Source organism: Phaseolus vulgaris, chromosome 1 (genome assembly GCF_000499845.2).
Source record: "Phaseolus vulgaris cultivar G19833 chromosome 1, P. vulgaris v2.0, whole genome shotgun sequence".
In the NCBI taxonomy this organism is placed as follows: domain Eukaryota; kingdom Viridiplantae; phylum Streptophyta; class Magnoliopsida; order Fabales; family Fabaceae; genus Phaseolus; species Phaseolus vulgaris.
Genome location: NC_023759.2, coordinates 16,518,688 through 16,545,814, shown reverse-complemented (window position 1 = coordinate 16,545,814; position 27,127 = coordinate 16,518,688). Strand labels below are relative to the sequence as shown.

General features: G+C 42.1%; 1 protein-coding gene across 1 annotated transcript; it reads left to right on the top strand.

Annotated features, from left to right (window-relative positions):
* Positions 1-13,079: 13,079 nt before the first annotated feature.
* LOC137813682 (pentatricopeptide repeat-containing protein At5g48910-like) lies at positions 13,080-15,380 on the top strand. The gene has a single exon (XM_068616059.1). It carries the CDS (start codon positions 13,192-13,194, stop codon positions 14,587-14,589), a length of 1,398 nt encoding a protein of 465 aa, XP_068472160.1. The 5' UTR covers positions 13,080-13,191; the 3' UTR covers positions 14,590-15,380.
* Positions 15,381-27,127: the final 11,747 nt, after the last annotated feature.

Below are 27,127 nucleotides of genomic sequence, written 5' to 3'. Positions count from 1 at the left end.
CTTTAGTACCAACATCTCCTCTTCCAAGAATTTTTCCTCTATTGTTATCTCCATATGTGACATGCCCTTCAGCTTTGAGTTTCAGATTTATGAACTGAGTCACATCACCAGTCATGTGTTTTGAGCAGCCATTTCAAGATTTTCTCTTCCCTTAGTGAAATTTGAAAGTGTTTTTAACAAATACTCAACCTGTTTTTCCAGCTTTTTGCAATTATCACAAGTTTTAATTGATGCATGCAAACATGTCAATTCAAGACTAATTAATTCAGTTTTAGCTTTGTGCAGTTCTTCTTCAAGAGTTTTAACCTTTGGTTCAAGTACCCTATTTACTCTATTCAATCTGTTGCACATTACAGCCAACCTGTTTGCTTCATCATGTGTTTCCCTAAAGGCTAATAGCAGTTGATCATAGTTTTCAGAATCAGTGGAGAAATTACTTACTGAGTCAGAGTTGGATCCCTCATCATTCACCATGAAGCAAAGATTTGCTTTTTCACTTTCAGTTGAAGAATTACTAGATGAGGATACATCATTTTCTTCCCATGAGATATATGCTCTTTGATCCTGCCTGTTGACCGGAGCGCTGGAGAATGCCTCGTCAAAGGATCGACGTGCGCGCCGCTTCTCACCTCCGTTCCTCCTCTGGATCTATCTCAAGAACCTGCAAAGAAACGATACGGCGCCGCTGCGGCCGATCGCACTCCGACGCTCAAGTCAGTGACGGTATCACCAAATACTAAGAACTGGAACCGTGCAAATCTCTCTCACAAACAGCTCTGTCACTCGCAAGCGTAAAGTGTATGAACTGAACGTGCGTACCTTAGAAAATCTGTTAGGAACTCTTATATACCTGGTGGTTTTCTCTCTCCTGGCAGTTACAGACTTGGACACGTGGCTCGTATCCAACTGTACACGTGCCATCATCTGGAGGCTCCCTGACTTGGCGCTGCTTCTACTCTCATTTTGGCTAAGTTACCTATGCATGGTACTGCCCAGTGCATAGCTAACTCAGGAGTGCGATCTCTACTGAAACTGGCGAGGTAGGGCCTTCATACACCTTCCCTGTGGTCTCGCCGGCCGCCTTCATAATCTGCTTCTCCTTTATCTTCGGCGATGCGCTCGTTCTGGCGATCTCCGACTGCCTGGTCGCCTGAGTCTGCATTTGGCGACTTCATCCCCAACCTGGCGATCGCCTATTCTGGTAAGCTGGAGATCGGAACACGCCAACTTAACTATCGGCGACTACACGTGCCTCCCGACTTCCTTCCCAACTGTCAACCTGGCGCCTTGTCAACACGCCTATACTGTAGCAGGATGCCACGTCATCGCACCCGACCACCAGGGCGGTACACTCTTCTACCTTTCCCTTTGTCACTCCTCTTGCTTGCTGATTTTTCTTTACTTTGATTGTTTGGACAGTCAGCTTTTATATGACCTGGTTTACCACATCCAAAACACGTGTAATTGGAAGAATTTGAATCAATAGGTTGTTTGGAATACCTCTTTCTCTGCTGAGTTCTGTCACGGTTTTTCTTTCTAAGAAATCTGCTGAATTTCCTGGTGAGCAGACTCATAGTCTCATCATGTTCTGGATCACCTTCTTCCTCACTTGTATCATGTTCTATGGTAGTTTTCAGAGCAATTCCTTTGGCCTTCTTTTCCACTGTTTCTTGTTCTTTCAATCTTTTCAGCTCAATTTCATGTTCTATCAGCTTTCCAAAAAGTGCAGCAGTGGACATCTTGGATAAATCTCTGGATTCTGAGATTGCTGTTACCTTAGGCTGCCAGCTCCTATCAAGACATTTTAATACCTTAATGTTAAGCTCTTCCTTGTCAAAGACTTTACCAAGGCCAGTGAGGTGATTTACAATGTGTGTAAATTGTTTCTGCACATCTGCAATACTTTCTTCATATTGCATTCTGAATAGCTCATACTCCTGAATTAGTGAGTGCTTCCTTGCCCGTTTCACATCATCAGTTCCTTCATGAGTCACCTCTAGTACATCCCACATCTCCTTTGCTGAGTTACATTGAGAGACTCTAAAGAACTCATCCATATTCAGTGCAGATGTGATGATATTCTTGGCTAAAGAGTCATATTGGGCCTTTTTCTTCTCAGTTTCACTCCATTCAGACCAAGGCTTCTTTATTGTTTCATCTTTGACAACCTGCATAGGTATAAAAGGTCCACTGACCACTGCATCCCAGATTCCCATGTCAATAGATTCCATAAAGATCTTCATCCTGATTTTCCAGAAAGCATAGTTAACACCACCAAACATAGGAGGTCTATTAATAGATGCACCTTCAGCAAAAGGCATTTTAAACTCAGACATCATACACACACTTGAGCAAAATACAAGCCCTAACTCTTGATACCAATTGTTGGGTCTATTAGTGTCTAAGTTCAAGAGGGGAGGGGTGAATTGAGCTTATGAAATTTTCGCAAGAACACACAATTTTTCAGTATTCCAGAGCCAAAAAGAACATATTGTTTTTACATGAAACAGATTGATTCTTCAGAGCAGTCTTGGCACAATTTGAATTTTGTTCAATGTAAAATTGTGTTCAACAAGAAATATAACAGAACCAGATCAGCTTAATATTGTGAGGATGAAGGATATAGCTATGCTTAGAAATCAATCAAAAGTTACACAACACAAGGTTTCAAGAAGTATGATCCTTTCTCAGGTTTTAATGAATGATTAGTTTGTTCACAATTCACTTAAACCATTATATGCAGCAACCTTGTTTATGATCAGAAAACTTCAACAAATCAGGAAGAACAGTTTTCACTTAACACAGAATTAACAGATTCAATTTAAAAAGAACAGATTTAGTTCTTGACAGAATTAAGCAAAAACCAGAAAAGAGTGCAGGGATGAGAATACAAGATACACACGTTTTTATACTGGTTCACTCATACAGAGCTACATCCAGTCTCACCTTACCCCAAGGTGGAATTCACTAAAAACAGTATCAATCACTTACAAAACCAGCAGTTCTTGAACACTACAAGAACAACACACACAATGCTGAAAAACCCTATTTCAGCACACCTTGCACTCCAAGAAACCCTATCAAGGAGTGACTAACACCTACACCTTTACAAAACAGAATAGAGGAAAGATTACACCTGAAAAGAAGATGCAAGAACTCAAAACCAGTAGTTCAATTTGTTGCAGAACTGCACCAGCACCTTCACCAAGATCAAAGGTTTCCTAGAACAAGCACACTTGAAAATCTCTTTGGAAAACCTTTCAAAAAAACTCTTTCAGTCCTTCTTCTCACATGGAAATTGTTTTATCTCTGTCAAAAGCGTAATTCCTCAGCACTTGTTCATGTGAGAGAGACATTGTTTATATAGAAAACAGTTTCTAACTTCTTTTCAAAAAACAGTTGAAAAGCAGTTAAGAAAACAACAGATTCAGTTTTGAACTTAACAGATTTATTTTGTGAAAACTGCCAACTCAGCTTAACAGAAATAACTGTCTGAGTGGTACCTTTGGTGCCCTAACTAACTTGTGAAAAACCTTTCAGCACACCAAAGAATAAACCTGTTCTTTCACAGTAAAACAGATTAAAGTATAACACACAAGCCAGCTCATCTTAACTGAAATAACGAACTGAGCTTTCCCTTGGTGCCTTAACAGAAATTTAGAAAAGCCTTTTAACAGAGAAGAAATAAACAGATTCTTTCTCCATAAAACAGATTTATTTGTGTACTGTTTTAAAACTGTTAAAAACATTTTAAAAAGCTTTTCAAAGACTATTTAACGAAAGCCTTTTTAACAGAGAAGAAATAAACAGATTCTTTCTCCATAAAACAGATTTATTTGTGTACTGTTTTAAAACTGTTAAAAACATTTCAAAAGGCTTTTCAAAAACCATTTAACCACATCATGTGCTTGATCTAGACTTGGTTAGGCATCTAGGATAGGTTACACAGCAAAAGGCAATCATACACACTTACAAGCCTAATTACAAATGAATCTAAAAACCTATTATAATCTTCAAAGCACTCAAGCCATTTTCTTCATCAAACACACATCAAGCCTTGGTAGGGAAGAAGCTTCCTCCAGCTTCAACAGATAATACTCAAATGGTCTTCTAAACACATGTTTACTAGTCTTAAACTTCAATCTATGAGACTTTCCCAGTACATAGTGATCACGAAAGTCCAATTCCTCTAGTATATCACCTTCCAATAGGTTTTGCTTCCCTAGCTCCACCAAACCCCTTTTTACTGATGTGCCCAACCTCAGGTGCCATAGTTTCGCCTTCTCTTGAGTCATCTAACTAGCCACAAATGCATGCGAGATCATTGTTGAACCGTTCAATTTATAAGGATCGTTCTTTTTTACCTACCCCTTTGTAACTGTAGATACTCCTTTTAAAATATCTATCATACCTTATTCAATCTTGGTTGTCAAACCCATAAGATCAAACATACTAATTGACCAACATCTCCTTGTTCTAAAAGCTCTTCAGTATGATTCACCTTATGCCTTGCACCTTACATGCTTTATTTTATCTTAGAAAAACTACTCCTCCTTCTTTTAGTTCCAAAGTTTCAAAGGAATCCTTCACCAGACACATGTGATAAATATATATCTTGAGTCTATGACGCAGCTTCTTTGTGTATTAAACACAAATTCCAGTAGAACTCCTATAGATTCGTAGTTGTTAGGCATTACCGCAACATCAACAGATTCCTTCTTGAAATGAAAATTTTTGCCTTTCCCATTTCTCTCCTTCTTTGGATAATTCTATTCGAAATGATCCTTTTTTGGGGGCAATTAAAGCACTTAATATATGCCTTATAATTAGACTAATACTTTGATGGATTTTTTCCCTTGCACTCCATCTCTTCTTACCTGTTGGATTTGAAACTTTTAGACCCAACCCACCATTGTCTGCTTTAGACTCTAGAAACTTATGTAGCTCCTTTGTCCTTATTGATGTCTACACCTCCTCCAACATAATGCTTTGTTCCTTCCTTAACAACAAAGTGTCCTTAAATGCTCAAATGTATTCAACAAGGCATTAAGAGGCAGTAAAGTCTTGTCTTCATGCTCCAACTTCACTTTTATGTTCTCCAGATCGTTCATAATCTTGTTGAAATTCGTTAGCTGCTCTACCATCCTTCTTGAATCAGTCATCCTGAGCAAATAAAGTTATTACTTCAAATAGAGTTTATATGCCAAATATTTAGTCATATACAATGACTCAAGACACATTTACAACAACACAACAATATTCTCTTTAATGACTTTCCTTAGTGTTTTATCATTAAGACACAAAATTACGATGTTCCTAGCTTTGTTGATCATGTCAGCCTTCTTATTATGAGACATAGATGTTGACATGTTCACCTCACCCCTTAGAGCATAGACAATCTTGTTGTATCAAGACAACCTCCATTTTGATTCTCCACAATTTAAAGTCATTCTCTCAAAAAAAAAAAAAAACTTCGCTATGTTAAACTTGGTTGTCATGTTGACTTTCGTTTTCCTCTCCCCAGAAACAACGTCAATTGTTGGGTTCCTAACAATGATAAGCAAGAAACAAGAACACGATTGAAATCAAACACTATTCTCTAAAAGGTTATACAAAGAGAGAGTGTTCACTAGATACAATGTATCATTTATACACATAAAGTTCTCTATATATATAGAACCTAGAAAGCATAATAATAGAAAATCGTTAAGACAATTAAGTCTAAACATAAATAATGTGTCATATGTTAATATGTGATAGAGTATTTGTTCAAACTTAACATTATTAGACATCTTTTTGTACTCTTCATCAAACACATGATTTGAAAGTCAATCATCACAACTTTTAATAAACACTTTCATTCATTTATTCATACATTACCTAAGGTACCCAGACCAATCTTTCCAAATAATTTAATTTTAATGGGTTTTTTCTTGTTAAAAGCCAAGCACAAGAGTCATGTGCATTTTTTCCTATTGTGAGCAAAATAATTTAGAAACATTGCGGTAGAACAATTTCCCGTAATAACTTGTGATTATCAAAGCCTAAAAAGTTTAACATTATATTTGTATATGCAAAATAAACTTATGAACAAATCAACGTTGAAATTCACCTATAAATTACATATAAGAAAATACTACAGCTACATATTTAATTAAGATTGATAATTAATATATTTAGAATGTTTTCTATGTGTATTTTTTTAGGTAATTTTCCATATGTTTGGTAATGTAGTAGCAACACTAGTAACTTCCTCCACATGCAAATTAAAATATTATTGCTACCAAAAGCTTAATACAAAGAAAGTCCATAGCAACACAAAACTAGAAAGTAATAAATCTTCAGAAAATAATTCATCTCTAGCATTCATCCCACATCCATTTTGCTACTTGTGAATTTAAAATGAACACTTTTTTATAGTGGGAGCAATTGTCAAGTGTCATTTTGTTCTCTTTTATTGTTGCATTTTTCCTCATCAAATGCAAAAAAAAAAAAAAAAAAAAAAAAACATCGTCGTTGACAATAACATTACAATATGCATGTAAGCTTGAGATACATCTCATCGTTAAATTTTTGGGATATTGGTTCAAGGTTCAAAAGTAGCTGAACTAAGGTCAAACCAATAATGTTAATTAATAAAATAATGATAATAAATGAATGATACATAAAATAATGTTATAAATATAATGTTAAACATTAATAATAAAACATAGTTTTATAGGTTTCTAAAATTTGAAGTACATATGAAAATTGAAGTTAAATATATTGTAATAATAATAGAGATCGATATTTATTAATAATAAAAAGTTAATATTTACAATGCAAAGGAAAAAAAACTTACGTCAGTTTCATTCTTCTATAAGAAAGTTAAAATGACATTGCATTTAGTATTTTCTGTGGCTCTAAATTAGTTTTATGATTTATTTAACATGGTATCTTGCTATGTCTTCCAACCAACATGTTTGGTCAGGTTTTCGGAATAAAACAAGTCATAAAACAAGAAAATTAAAACACGTAATCTTAAGACAGCTAACTCATTAAGAAAAAAAGTTCAAACCTATAGAGCTCATGCCACTGAAATAAAGGTCTCAGTGGATGGGAAAAGAAGATGAGGTTGTGAAACAAATCATAATGCTTACCCAATGAACGAAGCTCCTTCAATACAGTTTGAAATTTGATGAACATGTATGCTTTCATTTTCTTTCATATTAAAGTGTTCATACTAGGGAGTAAGTAGATTAAGCTTATTGAGTTTTACATATGTAATTGTAAGAGGGAGCTTCATAAATTTTTTTAGTTTATTTATTTTTTATAATTATTTTGTTTTATGTCTGTATAGAAAATTAAACCTTTTATTGATTCTTTTGTAATCTCATTGAATTATGAGGTTTTCATCCGTATATGTAATGGTAAGAGTGTCTCATGTCCCTTTTGCTCCAATGCAGTCATGCACCTTCAAGTAATTTCCTTCCAAAAGGCAGACATTAGAGCGGTTTTTTTTTAAAGTGATGTAATTTCTTTTCAATTTTCTTAAAAGGGGAGAAAATGAATAAATCGTCTAACATAAAATACAATTTTACCTACATTAATCTAAATTAATGATGTAATAATATAAAATTATTTAAAAAATAACAATTAAAGTAAATTTAATTTATAATAAAAAATTAAGTTGGTAAAACCCTAAATTCAAAACATGACACATAACAGATTATTGTTATTTTTTGTAAAAAGAAAGTAATAATTAAATTTACTTTACTATTTTTTAAAAATAATTAATTTATATTATCTTATATTATTAAATTATTACATTATTAAGAATTCAAAATAATTTTAATGTGTTTAATTTTTAATTATATATAATAAAAGAATATTTTATAAAAACTTATTTAATTAAAAAATTATTTTATTAATTTTTTTTAATTATATTTTAAAAAATTATATAATAAATTAAATTAATTTCTTATTATTTTTAATTTTATTTTATTTTAATTTTAAATATTAAAAAAACGTATATTAAAATATTATAAATATAAAATATACTATTAGTTAAAATCGTATATGAAATATACAAATTTTGGTTTTAATTTTTTTTATAATTTTATATAATTATATATTATATACAAAATGTGCATACGATTTTTGTTTTTTTTTTTAAATCTTGAATACAGTTGGCGATTTTTTTATGCTAAAATCGTATTTCGTTATAAGTGTACATTTCATTTACGAATAGTTAAAATCGTAAATGGAAATAGATGAATTTAGATTTTTTTAATTTTATATAATTATATATTATAATATTATAAAACATATATGTGAAATACGAATTTTAATAGAAATCGTATATCATATAAAAGATTTTATTTTTTTCTAATTTCCAATATAGTTGGCGATTTTCTTATGGTAAAATCGTTTTGTGTTGGCTCTTTATCCAATTTTGAAAAATAAAAATTTTCCTATTTTGACAAAATAAGAAAAAAAAATTACATCACCTTGAGAAAAATCCATTAGAGTATTATGTGCTTGTGGGGCCCACTTGTAAAGGTGGAAATTATTTTAAATTGTAACATAATTTTGCTTTCGAGTTTCACTTTCCTATTCATATTCTTCCATTTTTGTCTTTTTATTTGCGATTTCAGTCTCTATACTTGTGATCTGAAGTGCGCAATTTGGGATGTGATTTGTAGAGGTTTATGAGTCAATTTGTTTTTTCATTGCATTGTATGATACAGAGTACTACTGACTTGATAATCGGATAACTTTTTGCATATTTACTCTCGACTAAATGCTGAGGAGTTAAGGAGAAGAAGTGTTGAAGTTTGAAGGAGTGAAGTATTGAAGTATAAGGGAGCGACCGACACCTACAACAACTCTTACAACCAATCTCAGGTACTATCTAGACTCACTTTGTCTATACAAGTACAATTGGCGCCCACCGTAGGGTCGAGATAGAATCATAACAGGAAACGATGATTTCGACAAGACAAATTGCAAACGACCGACAAACTCTCCTCAGGATAGATTTTAAATAGCTCTAATACCATATCAAATATTATGGAAAGGATATTTTTGTATATTCATTCAACGCATGCCTACTGTTTATATACAATCATATTAAAGAGATATGCTCCATATAATTTGCTACTCCATATGTTATGCCTATCTATCAGCAATTACACCAAACTATTCCCTTATTTTTACCATGTATATTATACATTGATACACTTTCTATATACATCTATATTGGAAAATATAATAATTCCAATGTCATCAAACACTCATGTTCTATTTTTTAACTAGCATTTTGTTTATGTTATATTTTTTCCATTTCAATTCTCTTATGTTGTGTTTTTAGTTTTGAACTTGTATTCTATTCTTGTATTATATCTTGTTGTATCGTCCCGTCCCCGGGCGTCGACCAAGGTCAAAGTCAAACATATGGGGGACTCAGTTTTCCACACACACACTCTAGTTGCTGGCTGACTGACTCTCAGTAGGCGGGTGATTAGAGAAAAAAGTTAGTTATTCAGTGATTTACCCCCTTCAGAGCATCCATTCACGGTGCTCCGAGACGGAGGTGTATTGATGTTTCTTGCTTGCTGACTTGATCGTCGGAGTGCAAACGGCTGTGAGAGCGCCCCTTTGTTCACTTCTTTGCAGGTGCTCACAGCGGAGGGAAGCGGAGATCTGAGTAGAAGACGAAGGTACCCTAGCTCGCGAGTAGAAGCCACGCACGAAGACTTTCCCGGTCAACCTGCGGGAACACTTGTAATGATTGAATTATTGGTTCTTGGCTTTTTGTTGTCTCAAACTTATTTTAAGTTATCCCCGTTCCAGAACTGTCAGTTCTTGGATTAAATAGTGTTTGGATGCTAGTTTTTGGATTAAATAGTGTTTGGATGCTGTGATACGTTTTTTAAATATTTTTTTTTTGTATTTGATAAACTTTCTTATTGCTAGAAGCCTTTTGGCACAAGGGTACAATAGTTTCTTTATTTTGTATTAAGTAAATTGATATCAACTCAATTTACACTTTACATGCACTTCACAAGTTTCAGGTAGATTTTGGAGTTTGACAATCTAGACAATGAGTATTGGGATGCACAACCCTAGAAGATGACAATCTATTTCTCATCTTTGACTGTGTTATTGCTTTTGATTTAAATTGCAGAATTTGTTTGAAGGACCAATAAGCAGATTAATTAATTGGTTGCATTGTAATATGATTTTCGTAAGATAAATTCTACTATACTAATTTTCAAATTATTAGCATATATATAACCTTGATGTTTCATCCTTGAGTATATATATCTATAATCACAATTTATAACATGTTTACAAAATTTAACGTTATATATTTTGTATTTTTTTTTTGCAGCTTGAGAACAATGAAGACAACTATGCAAGGACAATGAAGACAACAATGACAATATTACATAAGAATGGAGTTATATATTCTATGTATAAAAGAAATAATTTTAGACATGAAATGATGTGAGTTGTAGTTTTAAATTTATCCTTACATTCTTTAAGATAACATTTTTTATTATGTAATTTGAACTCCATTGAAGTATATGAATTATGATTTATGGATTTAACTAAATTTATTTTATCAATATTTATGTTGTATAAAGTATTTTTCTTGCATAAAATTACGATCTTTGCTCATATTTAAGTGATTAAATAAGATAGTACTGGCTAATTGGACTCATATATGGTTGAGATCATGGTGTTGGTCATTAAAAAATGGTTTAGGATGTGGTGACCTGGTGTAAGTTTTTGCACAGTGATCACAAAGAATGATGAAAGAGGTGAACTGAGTTTGTTTATGTACAAAACTACATGTTCGATTGGTCCACTATGATAATTGTATATTACTAACAATGACACTAGAGAAATTCACTTTGGTATCTTCCACTGGATGACTTCACACAGACCTCATGCACCACCCCACTGAAGAACAACAGTAAGCTAAAAATGTCGAAAACTTGTTCAGTATGCTACACATATCGTGCATTGGGAAAAAACTTATGGTAGGTTCACAACTTAATTAGATAGGGATCACCACTTACGATGACAATTGTGGCAATACAAAAACTGTAGTCTAGACCAAACTAAGTCAATTACTAAAACATTATGACTGTGTGTAGAAAGTATTCCAACGATCACTTTTTACGGGAAGAAACTCACTCACCACCACATCACCCATGACTAACTAGGAATTCAAAGGTAACCTCTGGATAATCCATCCACCTAGAATAAGTTCATCCATTCATCCTCATACTCACAAGTATCTAATTACAAAATTCCAGAATTTATCCATAGGGCAGAAACATATGGTGGGTTCACCACTTAATTAGATAGGGATCACCATTTACGATGACAATTGTAAAAATAAAACAACTGAAATCTAGACCAAACTAAGTCAATTCCCAAAACATTATGTATTATGTGTAGAAAGTATTACAAGGATCACCACTTATTATGTGAGAAAACCCACTGACCACCACATCACACATGACCAACTAGGAATACAAAGGTAATCTTTGGACCATCCACTCACCTACAATAAGTCTATCCATCCATCATAATACTCAAAAGTACCCACTATAAAAATTATAGAATTCGTTCATTGGGCATAAACTTATGGTGGGTTCGCCACTTACTTAAACAGGCATCACCACTTACGATGAAAACTGTGACAATAAAATACCTACAACATTGACCAAACTAAGTGAATTCCAAAAATATTATTTACTATGTGTAGAAAGTATTACAGGGATGACCACTTATTCATGCACTGATCACTACTCATTATCGGAGGAAACCCACTAAAAACGACATCACACATGACCAACTTGGAATGCAAAGTAACCTCTGGACCATCCAACCACCTCCAATAATTCCATCCATCCATCATCATACTCATAAGTACTCAATTCAAAAAATTACAGAATGTGTACAAAAAGTATTACAGGGATCACAACTTATTGATGCACTCATCACCACTTATTATGGGAGGAAGCTCACTGACCACCACATCACCCATGACCAACAAGGAATGCAAAGGTAATGTCTGAACCATCCACCAACCTACAATAAATCCTTCCATTCATCCTCATTCTCATAGGCACCTAGTTCAAATATTCCAGAATTTGTCCATCGGACAGAAACTTAGAGAGACATTTTCACATTGAAGAATGCCTCTTATGATTTCTATTCATTGGATTTGTCCACTATTGTGAATATGTGTCTTGTCTTCGTATGTTACGTCTTACACTTCTTTAGACACACATCTAGTATTTCTATTATTCTGTTTAACGTTTTTATGTAGACTTTGTCTGATCTTCATGTTCTTATGTCTAATGCTTTTTCAAACTTTGTCTAATCTATATGCATTCTGCATAGCACTTTTATATGTTCATTTGGTCTACACACTTGCATCTAATGCTTTTATAAATTTTGTCTAGTCTACCTCGATTGTATCGTGTCTAGCACTTGATGTGAACTCTATTTAGTCTTTTTACATACATATAATGTTATTTTAGACTTTGTATGAAGTCTTTCTTTATCCAGTCTATCTATAGACTACATTTACTTTTGATTATTCAATCTCAAAGACTTATGTAACCTATTATACACTTAGCAATTCTATTAGAGACGTTAAAACATGATATTTTTTATTATCTTAAAATTTTAAGTATTTTTAATAAGTCTCAAAGATTTAGAGTTGACTCATCAATTGAATAATTCCAAATATAATAATAAAGACAACGATATGTCAACTAATAATATACCTAATTTTTTATCATTATTTTTTGTGTGCATTCTATTTACAAATAATTTTATTACATATCTAGTAAAAGAGACATCAATATTGACAACATTTACAATAATTTGTGGAATATCTTTAGCAATGTTTTGGACGTGAAAATAGCATTAACTAGTTTTAATGTATTGTTATATATAATTTATAATCTCATTTTTTTTAACATCTTGCATGTTTAATTTTGAAATGCATGAAGTTAAAAAGTGAAGCACCATCCATATCCAAAGTAAAAATTACTTAAATCATTTTCCATATCCCTCCTAACGTTTCGGAAGTTGAAAGACGCTAAAATGTTTCCCTCTTCCTTTCGCCTGCCTAACCGAGCTGCTAAGAATTGAGCAGCATTACTATAGTGTCGTCTTCAAATGTTAGCCCCAAAACTGCAATCCCGTTCTCCATCATCACTGCTTAGAAGCCTCTCCACTCTGGCACTCCTCGCCGACAACTGCACCACCCTGGACCAGCTCAAGCAGCTTCACGCCCAGATGATCGTTTCCGCCGTCGTCACTTCCGATCCCTTCGCCGTCAGCCGCTTGCTCTCCTCCTGCGCCCTCTCCCCCTTCGCCGACCTCTCCCACGCTTCCAGAATCTTCCATTCCGCACCCCACCCCAACTCCTTTATGTGGAACACCCTCATCCGCGCCCAGCCCAATGCGCTCCACGCGCTCTCTCTCTACCTCGCCATGCGCCGCAACCGAGTTCTCCCCGGTAAACACACCTTCCCCTTCCTCTTCAAAGCATGCTCCAAATTGCGCAACCTCCCAGCGTGCAAACAACTCCACGTCCACGTCATGAAGTTCGGGTTGGCTTCCGATTTGCATGTGGCTAACGCCTTGGTCCGGTGTTACTCGGTTTCGGGCAATTGGATCGATGCCCGCCACTTGTTTGATGAAATGCCCGAGAGAAGTTTGAGTCTTTGGACCACTATGATTTGTGGGTACGCTCAGAATTTCCGCTCCAACGAGGCTTTGAAGCTTTTTAATGAGATGGTTGGGGCGGGCTTTGAGCCCGGTGGTGCTACCCTGGCTTCGGTATTGTCTGCGTGTGCTCGGTCGGGTTATCTTGAGTTTGGGGAAATTATTCATGGCTTTGTGAAGGTGAAAGGGGTTGGACTTGGAGATGGGGTGATTCTTGGGACGGCGTTGGTTTACATGTATGCCAAGAATGGGGAGATTGCAAAGGCTAGGAGGTTGTTTGATGAAATGCCAGAGAGGAATGTTGTTACATGGAATGCTATGATATGTGGGTTGGGTGCTCATGGACATGTGGAAGATGCTCTTGGTTTGTTTGAGAAGATGAAGAGGGAGAAGGTTGTTTGTCCTAATGGTGTCACCTTTGTTGGAGTTTTGTCGGCTTGTTGTCATGCTGGCTTGATTGATGTTGGTCGTGAAATTTTTCGTTCGATGAAGTTGGTGTATAGAATTGAGCCGAAGATTGAACATTATGGATGCTTGGTTGATCTTCTAGGGAGAGCAGGAAGGTTGCTGGAGGCAGAGGAGCTGGTGAAAGGAATGCCGTGGAAGGCTGATGTGGTCATTTTTGGAGCTTTGTTGGCAGCTAGCAAGAGTAGTGGCAATACTGAGGTTGCTGTAAGACTGGTGAAGGAAATTATTGCTTTGGAACCACAAAATCACGGTGTTCATGTTGCTTTGTCTAATATGTATGCAGAGGCCGGACAATGGCAGGAAGTTTTGAGACTGAGGAAGACAATGAAAAAAGAGAAACTCAAGAAAGTGCCAGGATGGAGTCTTGTCGCCACTTAGAGTTTCTCGTCATGCCTTGTGTATAATAGCAAAGACTGTTCACTGTGGAAAGAAATTGATTCTTTCATTTTTACCAAAAGGCGAGGAAGTGAAATACACTGGTGCGCACTTCATGATCAACTGATGCAGTCATTTTTAAAGTAACTGATGCATGGTGCTAAATGAAGAAGTGTTGCCACACTTCTGCTGTATCACAAAGTTGGATTTTAAGAATACCACAAAATGATATATTATCACATCCTAGTCATGGTGCTAAATGAAGAAGTGTTGCTACACTTCTGCTGTATCACAAAGTTGGATTTTAAGAATACCACATAATGATATGCAACAACGTAAGTATACTGCGATAGGTTCAAGGAGATTGTTCTCGTCGGTTGACCTCGGGTAGATTGAATGGACAAATTCCTCCTCTGATTTGTCTCCAATTAGTGCTTTGAGGTACTTGGTGCTCCACTGGATCAAAGGAGACACTACCCGTTGATCACACTTTGACGATCAAGTCAGTGAGAGATCCAAAAATATCAAATCAGATTCAGTCTCAAGTATTCAGAAACAACATACCTTTACTAGGGGTCTCAAGCCCCTTTTAAAGATATTCCTTCAACGGTTTTCTCTAATCTTACCATAGTAAGATTTCAATAAGGAGAATATAATCTCAATAAAAAACATATAATCATAATAGAAAAACATATTGTTTACGTGCACCTTTATTTTCGGGTGCTAACTACTTTTATTCTCAACAACTTTTATTGGTATTTGCGTATGTTAACAATGAAAATATTCCTTCTATTTTAATTATCTTTTTTGAGTTGTTTATCAACATCTGGATCGAGCACTACTAGTCAATACAGATGTCATTTTGTTGAGAACTACATGAGCAGGAACAATACAAAAGGATATTTCAGTGTGCTTGGTTTTGAAACCTGTACCGCCCTGGTAGTCGGAAGTGATGACGTGGCATCCAGCTACAGTATAGGCGTGTTGACAAGGCGCCAGGTTGGCAGAGGGGAAGGAAGTCGGGGGGCTCGTCAAGTCGCCAGTTATCAAGTTGGCGTGTTCCGATCTCCAGCATACCAGAATCGGCGATCACCGGGTTAAAGATGAAGTCGCCAGATGTAAACTCAGGCGACCAAGTGATTGGAGATCGCCAGAGCAAGCACATCGCCAGAGATGAAGGTGGTGCAGATTATGAAGGCGGCCGGCGAGACCACAGGGAAGGTATACGAAGGCACCCTAACTCGCCCGTTCCAGTAGAGATTGCACTCCCAAGTTAGCTATGCACTGGGTAGTACCATGCATAAGTAACTTAGCCAAAAAGAGAGTCAGACGCAGCGCCCAAGTCAAGGAGGCTCCAGATGATGGCACGTGTACGACTGGATGCGAGCCACGTGTCCAAGTCTGTAACTGCCAGGAGAGAGAAAGTAACCAGGTATTTAAGGGTTCCCCAACGAACTTTTGAGGTACGCACGTTCAGATTATACTCTTTACGCTTGCGAGTTCTTGAGCATACTGTGAGAGAGAACATTACACGGTTCCTTGAGAGTTCTAGAGTGTTCTTGCTCTTAGTATTTGGTGGTTCGGTCACTGACTTGGGCGTTGGAGTGCGATCGGCCGCAGCGGCGCCGCTATGTTCTTTTGCAGGTTCTTGAGGTGGATCTTGGAGAAGGACGGAGGTTTGAAGCGGTGCACACGTCGATCCTTTGACGAGGCAGGTTCCAACGTTCTGGTCAACAGGCAGGATCATCAGGCGCCCACCGTGGGGCCGTGTAAAACCTGTTCCCATCCACAGCGTGAGTTCTTGGAGGTTTTCGTAGTTTTCTGCATGGTTGTGTGCTGGTGCAACCATCGTTCGCTGTTCGTTTGAGATTTATTCGGTGTTTTCGCGTTTTCCACCGTTCGTTTGGATTTTTGTCCGGTGAAGTGAAGTTTTCCGCTGTTTTCGCGTAACTTGTTCGGTGAAGTTTGAGTTCTTTGGCTCGTTGTGTTGTCCGTGGGAGAAGCGGTGGTTTATGGTGGAGTTGCAGGTTTCTTTGAATGTTCGCGGTGTTCTTGAGTTTTCTTGCGGAATTTCACGCAGTTTTTTCCGATTGATCGCTGAATCGATCGTAGCTGAAGTAAGTGTTGTTCGCTGCATTCTGTGATTTGCCAAGTTTCATGAGAAAAATGAGAAGCAATCGTTCAAGTCCAGTTGCGCCCGTCGCTGCTGAGGGCGCCGCCGCCATGACCATGGCGCAGATGGTAGAGATTATGCGCTCGTTGCAGGCAATTGTGGAAGCCTCGCGCATAGAGCAGGCGAGAATGCACGAGGACCTGACCGCTTCTCGGGCCAGGAATGACGAGCTTAGCAAGGTGACTGAGGAGCTGCGTCAAGCTCTTCAGGAGCAGCAAGGGTGTTCTATTGCTGAAGAGGTCGCGCCGTCGTCGCCACCTCGTGTTTTTCCTATGCCCTTCGATCAGGCGATTACTGACACGCCTATTCCTACGAGTGTGGTTCCTGTTAATGCTGTTTTTAGCGGCGTGGAGGATCCAGAGGCTCATCTCACCACGTTCCATACGCAGATGATGCTGTCAAGGGGGTCAGACGCCGTATAATGCAAGATGTTCGTGAGCACGCTCCAGGGAACGGCGCTGGAATGGTTTGTGAGCCTGCCTAACGGTCACATAACCAGTTTTCAACAGTTCTCGAAGATTTTCGTCGAGCAGTACATCGTGAATAAGGCACCGCCCAGGGTGTCTTACGACCTGTTTGATATAAGGCAGTATCAGGGAGAGTCCCTCAGGGACTACCTAAATCGCTTTGGGGCGCAGATGGTCAGATCGCCGGCCAAGGATGAAGAAATGCTAGTCTATGCATTTAAGAAGGGCGTGCTGCCGAGACCATTCTGCGAGGCATTGATCAGGGCTCACCCCGCCACGTTTGCTGAGGTTAGGCGACTTGCGGTGGCCCACATCGCCGACGAGAGCGAAGTCGCCGAGAAGAGAGGAAGCGTGGCTCCCGCTAGGCCACGCGCCCAGACCAGGATCCAGCCGCAAAGGGTGCTGGAGACAGCGGCGACCAGAAGGGATCAGAGGACTCGCCATCCCTATGATCCAAGGAAGAACAAGGGTAGGGGCCAAGGACGCCAGCAACCAGCACGCCGGGAATATAATCGCCCGCCTAAGCACAAGTTTGTCATGGGATTGGCAGACCTGATCGCCATTCCCAATATATCTACCAGGTTGAAGGCGCCAGAAAAGGTGGGCGACAAGGTGCTGGGACCAAAGCCAGACGCCTGGTGTGAGTTTCACCAGGGCTTTGGCCATACAGTGGACTCGTGCTTAGCATTAGGATACTAGCTCGACGATCTGGTTAAGAGCGGGTTCCTAAACGACTATTTGCTGGACAGAAGGACGGGGGGTGCGTCGAGCTCCCAACCAGCAGGTGCTGAGGCTCAGCAGCACGAGATGCCCACGCATGGAGAGATCCACACCATTGCAGGGGGTTTCTCAGGAGGTGGATGCATCGCATCACAAAGGAAGAGGTACGCGAGGTCTGTGATGACGGTTGATATGTTTGAAGACCACTCGCCGGAAGTGGATATTACATTCACCAAGCAAGATCTCCGGGATGTTGTGCCTCATGACAACGATCCCATAGTAATTTCGCTGATAACAGCAGGAAGAAAGGTCCACAGGGTGCTAGTGGACCAAGGAAGCTCGGCAGATGTGATGTTTTGGCCGACTTTCACGCAGTTGGAGCTGCCCCTTGACCAGCTGAGGCCCTATGGAGGGTGTTTGTATGGTTTCGCTGGTGACCAGGTGGAGGTCAGGGGTACATAGGATTAAGGACAACGTTTACAGATGTGGCGGGTTCAAGAACGGAGAAAATCAAATACCTCGTTGTAAACGCTCCTTCAGCGTACAACATCCTATTGGGAAGACCCACGCTCAACAGGATAGGTGCCATACCGTCGACCCGGCACATGAAGGTGAAGTTGCCGTCTATGGAGGGGGTGGTTATCACCATCAAATCCGATCAGAAGGAAGCGAAGAAGTGCTATGAGAATAGCCTGAAAAACAAGAGATCGGTGAGTTATGTAACAACCACCCCGCCCCCTGGTGTGAAGCCCAGATCGACGGTAACAGAAGAGACCGCCGGAAGGGACGTGGAGATGGTGGACGCTGAGCTGGGGGAGGGGAACGCCGGTCTGGAGGAGGAAGAGGCAAGGAATCGCCCTGAGGAAGCGAGAGAGCTGGGAATCGCCAGGGCGGTGATCGCCAGGGCGGTGATCGCCAGAGAAACCAGACCAAAACCCGTCGAGCAGTGGCTCAAGAGAGAAATCGGGGGAAAGATCTTCAAGCTGGGAAGATCCTTGGAGGTTGAGCTCCGGGACCAGATCGCCAAGGTGATTGAGCGGCATCTGGACGCGTTTGCATGGTCCGCTTCGGACATGCCCGGGATCGATGCCGACTTCTTGTGCCATCATCTGGCGATGGACAACTTGGTGAGACCAGTGCGACAAAGAAGAAGAAAGTTCAACGAGGAGAGGAGGCAGGCGATCAGGGACGAAACACAGAAACTCCTCGCTGCAGGCCACATCAGGGAAGTCCAGTACCCTGAATGGCTGGCAAATGTCGTGCTGGTGAAGAAGAGTAATGGGAAATGGCGCATGTGCGTCGATTTCACTGACCTGAACAAGGCTTGCCCAAAGGATTCATATCCTTTACCAAGCATAGACGCCCTGGTAGATAGTGCCGCAGGGTGTAAGTTGTTGAGCTTCCTGGATGCCTTCTCGGGGTATAATCAGATCAAGATGCATCCCATGGATGAAGAGAAGACAACCTTCATGACGGAGAGATCGTGCTACTGCTACAAGGTGATGCCGTTTGGGCTGAAGAACGCGGGGGCCACGTACCAGAGGCTCATGGATCGAGTACTTGCACCGATGCTGGGAAGGAACGTGCAAGCGTACGTCGATGACATGGTCGTGACCTCGCCGGAAAAAAGCAAGCACGTTGCAGACTTGGAGGAATTGTTCACGACGATCGCCAAGTTCAAATTAAAGCTTAATCCAGAGAAATGCATTTTTGGCGTGGAGGCTGGAAAGTTTTTGGGTTTCCTCTTGACTGAAAGAGGCATAGAGGCCAACCCTGATAAGTGTGCCGCCATCTTGGCGATGAGGAGCCCAGCTACGGTGAAGGAAGTTCAACAGCTAACAGGTCGGATGGCAGCCCTGTCTCGCTTCGTGTCAGCTAGCGGAGAAAAGGGCCATCCCTATTTTCAGTGCTTGAGGCGCAATAACAAGTTTGCTTGGACGAAGGAGTGCGAGGAAGCCTTCGTCAAGCTGAAGGAGTATCTGGCGAGCCCGCCGGTTTTGTGCAAACCGCTGGTGGGAACCCCTCTCAGGTTGTATTTTGCTGTAACTGAGAGGGCGGTGAGTGCGGTGCTCGCCCAGGATCAAGATCAGGCTCAGAAGCCTATTTATTTTGTTAGTAAGGTGTTGCAGGGCCCCGAAACGAGATATCAGGCCCTGGAAAAGGCTGCACTGGCTGTGGTATTTTCGGCGAGGAGGTTGCGCCACTATTTCCACAACTTCACGATTCTGGTGATGACTGACTTGCCCATCCAGAAGGTGTTGAAGAAGCCTGACGTCGTTGGGAGGATGGTGAAGTGGGAAGTCGAACTGTCAGAGTTAGATATTAAGTATGAGCCCCGAGGCCCGATCAAGGGGAAAATCTTTGCAGATTTCGTGGTTGAGCTCTCATCTGAGGCGACACGAGTTGAAGGGGACGACTTCCGTTGGGTACTCTCGGTGGATGGATCGTCGAACCAGCAGGGTAGCGGTGCTGGAGTCATCTTGGAGGGACCCAACGGCGTGTTGATCGAACAATCTTTGAGGTTTGCCTTCAAAGCCAACAACAATCAAGCAGAATATGAGGCGCTGATTGCCGGGATTTTGCTGGCCAAAGAGATGGGAGCCAGGGTGCTAATGGCTAAGAGTGACTCGCTGCTAGTCACAGGGCAAGTAACAGGCGAGTTCCAGGCTAAAGATCCACAAATGGCGGCTTACTTGGAGTATGTGCTGGAATTGAAGAGTTCCTTTGCCTCCTTTGAAGTGGTGCATGTGCCCAAAGAGCAGAATGCCCGAGCTGACTTGCTGGCCAAGCTCGCCAATTCAGGCAAGGGGGGTAGGCAGAGGACGGTGATTCAAGAAACTCTGAAGACGCCGAGGGCATTTGTGGCAGATCACCTGGTTCTTCAGATAAGCAGGTCGACGGAAAAAGCGGCAAGAAGTCACAAGTCTTTAACGCAAGAAACTTTGAGATCGCCGAGAATTAGAGCATGTCAAGGAGAGAAGGTGAACATGACGCAGGTCTACGCTATCCATGAGCCAGACACCTGGATAACACAGTACAAGCGGTGCCTGGCAGATGGCCTTCTCCCACTAGATCCGACAGAGGCCAGGAAGGTAAAGAAAAATTCTAGCAAGTACACGTTGATTGATGGCGATCTGTACAGGTTTGGGTTCACTCACCCAATCCTGGAATGCGTACATGGCGAGAAGTGCACGAGAATCATGGCAGAGCTCCACGAAGGTATATGCGGAAGCCACGTCGGGGGTCGAGCTCTGGCCGCAAGGACTCTGCGTGCAGGATACTACTGGCCATCGATGAGAGAAGACTGCAAGAAGTATGCCCAATGTTGCAAACAATGCCAAGAGCACGCCGATTGGCACAAGGCGCCTCCCGAGGAGTTGAAGTCGATCTACAGCCCTTGGCCGTTTCATACTTGGGGAATCGACATCCTGGGACCATTTCCGCTGGCGATCAAGCAGATGAAGTACTTGGTGGTGGCGATTGAGTATTTCACCAAGTGGATCGAAGCAGAACCAGTGGCCCAGATCACCGCACACAAGATCAAAGGTTTCGTGTGGAAGAATATTGTGTGCCGGTTTGGTGTGCCTAAGCGCCTGGTGTCGGACAATGGGACTCAGTTTGCAAGCCACCTGTTGAAGAAGCTTTGCGAGGGGGTGGGAATTCAACAAGTGTTTGCATCTGTCGAGCACCCTCAGACAAATGGCCAGGTGGAGTCAGCTAATCGGGTGTTGCTGAGAGGTTTGAAGAGAAGGCTAGAGAAAGCCAAAGGAAGCTGGGCTGAGGAGGTACCCCGTATAGTCTGGGCGTACCACACCACTGAGCAGTCAGGAACCCATGAGACCCCGTTCAGCTTGGTCTATGAATGCGACGCAATGATTCCAGTGGAGATCCAGGAGAGCTCGCCGAGATTCCAGAACTTCGTAGAGGAAGACTCGAATGAAGAGAGAAGGCTGAACCTGGATCTACTGGATGAGGTCAGGGAAGAGGCGAGATTGAAGGCTGAAGCGGTGAAGAGAAGGATTGAACGAAGATACAACTCGAAGGTGATGCCAAGACAGTTTAGAGAAGGCGACCTGGTGATGAGGAAAGCCCACCAGTACGAGATGGAGAATAAACTGTCGCCCAAGTGGACGGGGCCGTTCAGAATAACCGAGGCGCTCGGGAACGGCGCGTACTGCTTAGAGACATTGGAAGGAGGGGCGATTCCTCGCACTTGGAACACCACGCACCTGAAGTTGTATTACAGTTAAGAAGCCTTGTAAGTAAAGACAAACACGAAGTTATATTACAATGTCTCTGATAAAACAGTTTAAAGGGGGCACTCTTTTTTCCCTAAGGAGGGTTTTTAATGAGGCCACCCAATAAAGAGAAGTTTTCAAAGTACAAGTTGTTTTAGATTGCGTGCCTGTTGTTTTCAGAAAGTTTTGAAGAAAGACCTTGTCACTTGTATGTGGCTTAAGGCAAGTTAAAGATATATTGCATGCTTTCTAAAGAGTTTTAAGTCCTCATCGTCTTTCGGCGATCGGAGGCACCAGTTAAAAGTTTTAAGTCCTCATCGTCTTTCGGCGATCGGAGGCACAAGTTAAAGTTAAAGTCCTCATCGTCTTTCGGCGATCGGAGGCACCAGCTAAAAGACCTCAACGCCCTCGCGCGTCCTGAGGCGAGTTAAAGACCTCCTCGCCGTCGAGCGAGTGCAGGCGAGGAAGAGCGAAAAGTCCTCAGTGTTTCTGGGGGCGAGGAGATGTAACCCCTGGGGCAATGTAGAGGCACCAGTGAAAAGTCCTCAGTGTTTCTGGGGCGAGAAGATGTAACTCCCGGGGCAATATAGAGGCAAGTAAAAGACCTTCTCGCCTATGAGCGAGTTCAGGCAAGGTAAAATCCTTCTCGTCTCGAACGAGTTCAGGTATGGTGTTAAGGGTGGACGAAGTTTGGAAGGTGGTTAAGGTAGGTTCGAAGAGAACGGCTAGCCACCCGGTCTTTTGTTCTGAAGCTCAGGAAGGTAGAGAAGGATCCGAAAGGCGCCTCTACCCCAGATAAAGAACAATGGCCAAGGTATGAAGCCAGAAAGAAGCTGATATCGCCAAGTGAGTCTTTGGCGACCAGGAAAAGTTCAAACAGCGGCGAGAAAGTTAAAGACCCGTTTTGATGAAGCAGATGGGGTGAAGCGACGTTTTAAGCCAATAGTTGAGTTAAAGTTCGTTGCTTGAAGAGTAATTTTGCGCTAAGGTTAATTGCCTTAAGGTTACAAGTTGTTAAAGTGGTTATTTTTCGAAGTTGAAGTGGCTCGAAGCAGTCAAGTATAAGATCGTGCCTACGAAATCGCTAAGTCATTTCTTGGAAGTAAATCACGCAAGGAAAGTTAAAGCAGGCAAAGGAGTTACAGGAAGAAATACAAAGGCAATTTCATTGAGTAAATATCAGTTCGGGGTACGTAAACAGAAAAAGAAGAAAGTTCATTACAAAATACAAAGAGAAAGCATAGAGGTAGTGGATGGAGGAAATTGATCAGTCTTCAGCGGGAACCACCTTCCCATCCACCACCTCGTTGTTGAGGGACACCATGCTGAGATCCAGATTGGGGAACAAGCATGCAAACTGTTCCCGTGCAGCCTCGAATCCAGCAGCCAGAATTTGGGCAGAACTCAGATTAAGTTCTTCAATCTGTTTCTGGAGTTCTTCAGTTTGTTCCTTCAGCCCCTTATTCTGCTGCTCCAGCTCTTCGACTTGCTTCTTGAGTTCTTCGTTAGTTTCTTGAGCCTGGAGAAGGTCTTCAGCAACCTTCTTGGATTCTTCTTGCACTTGGCCCAATTCAGCAGCGATCTTCCCCTTCTCTTTGTTGGCCTCGGCAAGCTCAGCCATGGCGTCGTCCCTCGCCTTTTCCACCTTTCCCAGGAAGATCTCCTGATCAGCGGACCTCTGCTCCAGTTTCTTCACCTTGGCGGTGTCAGTTTTTATTAAGGCTTCTAGGTCGGCCACCTTAACGCGATAAGGCACAATCTTGCTTTCCAGCTCAATCTTCTCTTGAGCCAGAAGCTGCACCTTGTGGCGAAGATCGGTGGCCTCCTTGCGCGCCAACCGGAGCTCGATGCTCATCGCATCTTCTACTCAGGAGTGTTCAATCTCCGCGAGTGTCAGATTGAAGGACAACTTCCCCACCTCAACCCTCATAGTGCTATTCTCAGTTCGAAGGTTGAAAAGGTCGTCTTGGAGCTTCCTGGTGGAGCTCTCCACAGCTCTAGTTATAATGGTGGGGAAGTCTTCTGCCATCATCTTCAGTTTAGCAGAAAAAGGCTCCCACATCCTTGTGACCTCGAGAGAGAGGCTTGCTGGTGGAGGCACCTGGTGGGCCTGTTGTTGGCTCTCGCCGCCACCTTCTTTAGTTGGCTGTTCAGCAAGTGCTTCTTGGCGAGGTGGCGATGTCGGGGACTCAGTAATTAAGATTGGAGACTCATGAGCAACTTCATCCCCGATTGGAGCAACATCTGCGGCTAAAGCATTTGAAGGAGGATCCCCTCCAGCTGTTGCATACAGCGTGGAGGCGCTCGGGGGGTCCTCCATGAAGTTTGGCTCGGGGGCCTCAACCGCAGGTGGCGCGGATGCCAATGGAATGGCTTGGACTGGTGAAGCAGGAGCTGGTGGAGGTGGCAATGATGGAGGAGGGGCAGGCGTGGATGGCGGTGTTGATGCTGGAAGAGGGGATGGTGCAGATGGTGAAGAAGGTGCCACCCTCTTCCTCTTCGTAACAAGGCCATCTTCAGTGGCCTCGTCGTCTTCCTCCTCCTCGTGGACTACCTGGGGAGCTTTCCTTTTGGGTCTTTTGAGGACAAGTTTCTTGCGTTGGGCGGCGGGTTGGACATCGGAAGGAGCTGGACCCTTGGGTGGCGATCGGCTCTGTGCGGCGGCGATCTCCACCACCGAGTTTGGCACTGTTTGGGAACCCGTTGCCAACCCGTGGGTTCGGGCGAGCGCCCTTAATTCAGCGAGCTTTCCCTGGCCCAACATATTATCTGCATAGAGCAAAAATGCAAGGGTTAGTTCAGAGGGAAAATGAATGCATAAGGCAATACGCAGCAAAGCAGATAAAGGGTGCAGAAAAATAAAACCAAAGTCTTGCGCACAACGCACAAAACGCCCAGAAACAGTTAACAGGAGTAAGTATCAGAACAAGAACTTAAACGTTCTAACCTATTCGAATTTCGAGTTGGTCCTCGAAGAACTCGAAGCAGATAAGTGTGGTGGTGAGGAAGGTGATGTTGGCGTCCGCCACACTCTTCCAGAAGAAACAGAGATCTCTGTCCAAAGCGCCCATGCTATCAGGACTTCTAGGTCTCCTGAAGCAGCTTTTGGACTCTTTGTTCCCCTTGTTTACCCAATACAAGGGGAAACCGTCGAGCAAGGAAGCGTCTTTGTCATTGGGACGCACCTGGACGAATTTGCCCTTGCAGTCTTTATAGGATTGCTGGAAGATGGAGAGGATCGACCTCCCAGCAATCCCATTCAAGCTTACCCACAGGCGGTCTCCTGGGTGCTTGGCTTCCAAGAGAAATAAGAAGACATCCACCGATGCTGGCAACCCCAGGTGGTCGCACATGACTTGGAACGCTCGCACGAACGCCCAGCTGTTGGGATGAAGCTGGGCGGCGGCGATGTTGAGCGGCGATGTTGAGCTCGGTGAGAAGCTCCCTCTCAAAGCGGGTGAAGGGAAACCTGAGTTTCACCTTCTTGAACAGGGTTGTGTAGACAAAACAGAAGGGTCCGCCGTTGTTTGCCTTATCGTCAGCACAAACTGGCAGGCCAGGGGGGCAAGGTAGCACTGTCATCTTCTCGTCGTGCTCCTTGTGGAATGATTAGTGAGGTTCATCCCCCTTCGTCAATCGCAGAACTGCCCCAACAGTGTTCACAGAAGATGTTTCCCCCAACAGGGTCGAGTTGGCCCAGGGGTATAGTTTTTTGAAGTCTGGTGGGGGGACAGAGGCTCCTCCGGTGACAAGCGGAGTAGCCTGGGCCAGGTTGGGGCGGGAAGGTGCAGGCCTCTCAGCCTGAGAAGACGAAGCGCCACGTACTCGCGGTGGGTCGTGTGCTTGTGAAGAGGGGTTTCTTGATGAAGGAGGAGGATTTGGGGTGATCTTTGAGCGAGTCATTGTTGAAGCTGCAAAGGAAGAAGAAAAGGAGAAATGATCAGGTTCACAGAGGCTGACTCGATCATGGAAGAAAGGTGAAAAACGAACGAACGTAGGTTCGTTGTGACGTTGACAGAGCCCTAAGTTACGAAGAAGGAGAAATCGCAAAAACAACCCACAACGTATGCACCAGACAGTTAAAGGATGATGCGAATCGGTTAAGATGCAGGAAAAATCAGCAGAAGGAGGAAAGGAAGTACCTTTTTATGATCGGAGGAGCGATGAAGGAAGTTGTTGATTCGCGAAGTTGAAGAACGTCGAGAGCTTTTTTGCAGAAGAAAGGTGGAGCGTTTGAGAATACGAAGAAAAGTGATGGAACAGTGGAGCGAAAAGGGGTTTAAGGGTTTTTCGAAATGGGTTTGGGAAGCGCAAACGTTATCTGAAGGCAACCGTTGATGAAGCCACGTGTCGAACGATGGGGAGTGTTTGGTGGAGCGTCAGAGGAGCAGAAAGTGCAACCGCTTGGAATTCTGCGCCAGTGCCACGTAGATGACGTGACTCTTTAAGTCTTTTCGCTGGACAAGTCTTCGCTTAAGACTGGGGGGCTTGTGTACCGCCCTGGTAGTCGGAAGTGATGACGTGGCATCCAGCTACAGTATAGGCGTGTTGACAAGGCGCCAGGTTGGCAGAGGGGAAGGAAGTCGGGGGGCTCGTCAAGTCGCCAGTTATCAAGTTGGCGTGTTCCGATCACCAGGTTAAAGATGAAGTCGCCAGATGTAAACTCAGGCGACCAAGTGATTGGAGATCGCCAGAGCAAGCACATCGCCAGAGATGAAGGTGGTGCAGATTATGAAGGCGGCCGGCGAGACCACAGGGAAGGTATACGAAGGCACCCTAACTCGCCCGTTCCAGTAGAGATTGCACTCCCAAGTTAGCTATGCACTGGGCAGTACCATGCATAAGTAACTTAGCCAAAAAGAGAGTCAGACACAGCGCCCAAGTCAAGGAGGCTCCAGATGATGGCACGTGTACGACTGGATGCGAGCCACGTGTCCAAGTCT